This window comes from Myxine glutinosa, chromosome 5, assembly GCF_964187855.1.
Source record: "Myxine glutinosa chromosome 5, kmMyxGlut1.1, whole genome shotgun sequence".
NCBI classification, from domain to species: domain Eukaryota; kingdom Metazoa; phylum Chordata; class Myxini; order Myxiniformes; family Myxinidae; genus Myxine; species Myxine glutinosa.
The window spans coordinates 200,049,161-200,054,939 of NC_136265.1; the positions used below are offsets into that span (position 1 = coordinate 200,049,161).

At 45.1% G+C, this 5,779-nt stretch overlaps 1 protein-coding gene across 1 annotated transcript; it reads left to right on the forward strand.

The window, feature by feature from the left end:
* The first annotated feature begins 2,785 nt into the window (after window positions 1-2,785).
* On the forward strand, window positions 2,786-4,362 carry LOC144892450 (uncharacterized). Its single transcript, XM_078779354.1, has 2 exons — window positions 2,786-2,820; window positions 3,067-4,362. The coding sequence occupies exons 1-2, from the start codon at window positions 2,809-2,811 to the stop codon at window positions 4,120-4,122; spliced, it is 1,068 nt and encodes a 355-aa protein (XP_078635480.1). The 5' UTR covers window positions 2,786-2,808; the 3' UTR covers window positions 4,123-4,362.
* The last annotated feature ends 1,417 nt before the right edge of the window (window positions 4,363-5,779 follow it).

A 5,779-nucleotide genomic window follows, 5' to 3' on the forward strand; every position in this document is an offset into this window, starting at 1 on the left:
CTGTGAAGAGAAGACTTCGAGCTGCAGGTTTGACAGGTCGAGTGGCAGTAAGAAAGCCATTGCTAAGATGGCAAAATAAGAAAAAGAGGCTTGCATGGGCCATGAAGCACCGCCAGTGGATTACTGAAGACTGGAAGAAGGTCTTATGGACCGATGAATCAAAATTTGAAATCATTGGTTCATCACGCAGAGTTTTTGTACGCCGTCGAGTAGGTGAAAGGATGGTTCCTCAGTGTGTGACACCAACTGTCAAACATGGAGGAGGAAGCGTGATGGTCTGGGGCTCTTCTGCTGGATCCAGAGTCGGCGACTTACAGAGTGACTGGCACCCTGAACCAAAAGGGCTACCACAGCATTTTGCAGCGCCATGCAATACCCTCTGGTATACACCCAGTTGGTCAGGGGTTCATCCTACAGCAAGATAATGACCCTGAACACACCTCCAGGCTATGTCAAAACTACCTTCGAGGAAAAGAACAAGACGGTAGGCTTCAAATCATGGAATGGCCAGCACAGTCTCCAGACTTAAACCCCATCGAGCTGGTTTGGGATGAACTGGACAGAAGGATGAAAGCAAAGCAACCTACAAGTGCAACACATTTGTGGGAACTTCTGCAACAGTGTTGGGAAGAACTTCCCAAACAATATTTGATTTCCATTGCAGAAAGAATGCCACGAGTGTGTTCGTTTATATCTGCAAAAGGTGGCTACTTTGCCGAGTCAAAAATTGAAATTAAATTTTGTGAAACAAAATGATTCTATGATTTCTTTTTTATCTCCAATTGTTTATTCGTTCTGTGCTTAATTTCAGAGTACATTGAGACATTAAACTGCATAAATTTCAATAAAAACTGGAAAATTTGTGGTGTTCTAAAACTTTTGACCGGTCGTGTATATATATACATAATCACAAACACTTGCTGCATTATACAAGATTATACCAAGTTTGGTCAAAATCCCATCACTGGTTCAACTTTTGACCCCATAATGGTAGCAGTTCATCTTTTCATCATTCTACATACATGTACCAAGTTTACTTGGATCCCTTCAGCCATTCTTAAGTTATCTCGACTGGACCTCCGTTCGACCCAAACGAGAACCTATGACGGAGGAACGCACCGACGGAATGAGGGATGCACGGACGGATGGACACACCGACGTTACGACGCACTGACGGACGGAGGGACTGACGGGCATAAGGACGCACTGACGGACGGAGGGATGCCCCAACAGACAGACGAACACACGGACGGATGGACGCACCGACAGACGGACAGACACACGGATGGACGCACCGACGGACGGAGGAGCGCTCCGACAGATGGACGGACACACGGACGGATGGACTGGACCTCCATTCGACCCAAACGAGAAACTATGACGGAGGAACGCACCGATGGAATGAGGGATGCACGGACGGATGGACACACCGACGTTACGACGCACTGACGGACAGAAGGACGGATGGACACACCGACGACGCACTGACGGACAGAAGGACGGACGGGCATAAGGATGCACCGACGGACGGAGGGACGCCCCAACAGACAGACGGACGGATGGACGCACCGACAGACACACGGACGGATGGACGCACCGACGGACGGACACATAGACGGGTGGACACACTGACGGACGGGCATAAGGACGCAACGACGGACGGAGGGACGCTCTGACAGATGGACGGACACACGGACGGACGGATGGACGACCCAAAAACAAAACTTCGGCGAGTGAGTTGCATCACGCAAATGGTGATACCCATGTATTGCAGGCACGTGAATCCTACTATTATCCTACTATTAATTTACAATTGGTAACTGGTTTTGACACCAATACAATTTTTTATTACAAACCCGAAGCATCAAAAAGCTGCAAATATCGAACAAACAGTTTCATCAAGCGGAGCAACTCGCCGCCATTGGAGTATTTAAATTGCATCAGATGTGGCAATAAATGGGAATCGTCGCTCCCAGATTACCGGCTCCATGACAGATGATGTAAATTGGCATTTTTGCCGCTTCCATCCCTCGTACCCCCATTTAGAATCTAATGCGGGTTCGGACAACTTTCTGGTCACTGAATACTTTTAAATACGAGAGAAATACGCGTTTCATGAACAAATCAGATGGTGCGGGATCGTTTATACTTGGAAGAGCGGATTTTCATTCCCAAAGATTCCAACATTAATCACCAAACCCTGAGTTCGCAATTAGTCTGTACGTACTTCGTATTCATCGACTACCACTATTACCTCCTCCTACTCTACTACTATGACTACTAAAGTACTATTCAGTACTATTATTACAACTACTACTACTACTACTCCTACTACTACAATACTATTAATACAACTACTACTATTACGACTACTACCACTACTACTACTACTACACCTACTACTACAGTACTATTAATACAACTACTACTATTACGACTACTACCACTACTATTACAGTACTATTACTACGACTACTATTACTACTACATTAGGGCGGGCCATACTTTTTTTTTTTTTGAAATCAATCGAGAGGGGTGTTCATATTACGTATTTTGGTGTGTAGAACACAAATCTGAGGTTTTTTAAAATTCTGATAACCCTAACCTACATCAATTTGCAGTTGATTATTATTAAATTTTTGATTATATTGCTATTCTTCTGGAAAAAAGAGAAGTTTTTTATTTTGAAGTTTGGGCTTTTATTTTGGTAACTTCCTGTTGGGACGGCAGTTGTAGCCATCTTGTTGCTGAAAGCTCGATGTTGAGGAGGTTGGCAATCCTTATCCATCCGTCTTCTCTTCTCTTCTTATGGCATTGCCTGTAAGTACGTTTTTGATAAGGACCCTGAGGAACAAATAGATAATAATTTTAGATGTAAATTACCTTGTTTTATATTATATTTGTTAATTGATTTGTGTACTTACCTATTGCCAGCCCTGAGTTACATGTGAAGGAAAATAGTGACCTGTGAAGTGAATATTTTGATGGTTTTCTGTAATACCTGTGTAATACCTTAATATCTGTCTGTAGTGGATACTTACCTGCGTATTATTGTTTTTATTTCAGTGTGAACTACTAAAAATGGCTCAAGTCAGAACAAGGATGAAATCAAGTTCTCATTTAAGTAATCTTGTTGGCACTGGGCAGGAGCTGTTGGTGTCTGAACTGCCAACTGTGAGGGATATCCTGAGGTATGGCATCTACTTGAGGGAGCAAAGTGAAGATGACAGGAGGAACTACCCAGTGGACCAGCTCGTGTCTGACATCTACCCTGGTCTGATTTGTCAGTGGAGCAAAGCTAATGCTCTTTTCAAGCCTCCTGTTATCAATGAAAAGGTGACCATCATGTCCAAGCTCAAGGAGGTCTGGAATCAGGCAGTGAGGTTTTCTCTTGGGAAGGGCAAACTTGATGCCAAAGAGAGGTTCATTGTCAAGTTAGACAAGTTATTTGATATTTTGACTTGCAAGTGTCAGATTACCAGTTGTGAGGGGGGAGGCTGTGAGGCGGGTGAGGGCTGTGTGATCCAAGCCCACATTAACTGTTCCTGCAGCAGAGAGAAAATGATTCCTGTGAAAGATCTTGCCTACATTAAGGGACAGAAAGAGAAGGTTGGAAGTAAAGGACCCCACCAAATGGGGAGCCCTGATCTGCCAGAGCACAAGAGACAGGTGAGGACATTGGAAAGGCAGGAAAATAAAAAGAATGCAGAGAAAAGGAGAAGGAGCAAGGAGGAAAATGCTGCAGCAGCAGAGAAGGCAGCCAGGAAGGATGTTGAGAGATTTTTGTCAGATGGTGATGAGGATCTGGAATTGGAGAGAAGTGGTGCTGAAGATGAGTTTGTCACTGAAGTTGAGCTCTTCCCTGAAACTGACACTGAGCCTGCAGCTTCAGCAAAGGTCCAGAAAAACTATGATGAGATTCCAAACATTGCCCTTGCTAGTGTAAGGTATGGCATAGGGCTGAGGCCAACTGCAGCGATAGCAACTGCAGCTCTGATTGATGCAGGAATCATCACAGAAGACAATACAAGTAAAGTGATTGATAAGAACAAGGTCAATAGAGCACAGGAGAAGTTGATGACAGAGCTGGGGGAAGAGTTTGATGAGAAGTGCAGGGAGTAGGGGGGGGATCTCCTGCATCCTCTTTGATGAGCGGATTGACCTGACCAATGTGATGATGGAAGCTGAGGGCAATGACCAATCTTTTCCTGCAAAGATCAAGGAAGAACACGATACTGTTGTTAGTGAGCCTGGTAGCTACTATCTGTTCCACTTTACCCCAGAGAAAGCAACTAAAGAGGAGTCACATGTGGAGCAGATTGCTAAGGTCCTGTTTGCCTGGCTGAAAGAGAGGGGTTTTGATAAGACCTTGTGGGCCATTGGAGGAGACTCAACAAATGTCAACACTGGTGTGAAAGCTGGAGTAATGCGGAAGCTGGAGCTGCACCTGGGGAGAAAGCTGGTCTGGTTCGTGTGCAACCTGCACACTGGTGAACTTCCCCTGCACCATCTCATTGTTCACCTTGATGGCCCTACTCTGTCAGACAACACATTTTCCGGGCCAATAGGAAAGCTCCTTGCTTCTGCTACAGACTTGGATATCAATCCAAACTTCACCCGGATCTTTGTTGGCCCTCCACTGATCAAGCTGTCTGACAAGGCCATTGAAGATCTCTCAACTGATCAACACTATGGCTATAAAATTGTCTGTGCAATCAGGGATGGAGTGCTTCCTGCAAGGCTGGCTCTAGTGGAGATTGGACCAGTAAACCACAGCCGCTGGCTCACCACAGCGAACAGACTTCTCAGGCTCTGGGTGTCAAAGCATGGACTGACAGGAAAGAACCAGAAGAATCTGCAATTCATTGTGGAATTCATCATTGGAGTGTATTATCCATGTTGGTTCAACGTGAAAGTCAAGCACTCCTGGATCGAAGGGCCTAGGCACATCTTGTTTCAGCTGGACTGCCTCAAGTCCCAGAGGAAGGAGGTGCTGGACCTTGTGATGCCGACTGTGAGAAGATCTGCTTGGTATGCCCACAGTGAAGCCATCCTCCAAACACTGCTGTGCTCTGAGGATCAGAAGGAGAGGACTGAGGGGGTGGAGAGAATCCTGGCCATCAGGGGAGAGGGGGACCCAGACACTCAGCTGGGGGACTCCTCTGTCAGGACCAGAAAGACACCTGACATCAACTGTGATGCTTCAGCATTGGTAACTTGATCAGCTGGTCAGAAGGTGTGTCAGAGCCACCTCTCACCTGCTCCCTAAGCACCTCGGAGGTGAAGAACTTCATCAACACCCCCATGGAGGTGCTCAACTGGCTTTGCCACACACAAAGCATTGAGAGGGTTGTTAAAATGGTGACTGAGGCTTCTGCTAAGTACTTCTCACAGGAAAAGAGGGATGGAGGCATCAGGGCTCAGGAGACCAGCAGGAGGCTGATGTCCAAGAATGAGTCAAAGCAGGACTTGTGCAACCTGGTAAAGTTCAAGAAGTAAGGAGATTGATCTTTGTAATTGTAACCAGTGATATACATACAGTTCACCTGTTAATAAATATGTACATTTGATTTGGCTGTGTCAATATGAATGATTTCCCTTATATCTTTTAATATCTTATAAAGGGGTTCGAAAGGGTAAAATTGGCAATTTAGAAATACAAATTGATGTAGGTTAGAGTTATCCTATCCAAAAAATAAACTCATATTTGAATTCCCCATAAAAAAACACATAATATAGACACCCCTCATGTTAGGATTTCCTTCAGATTGATTTTGGC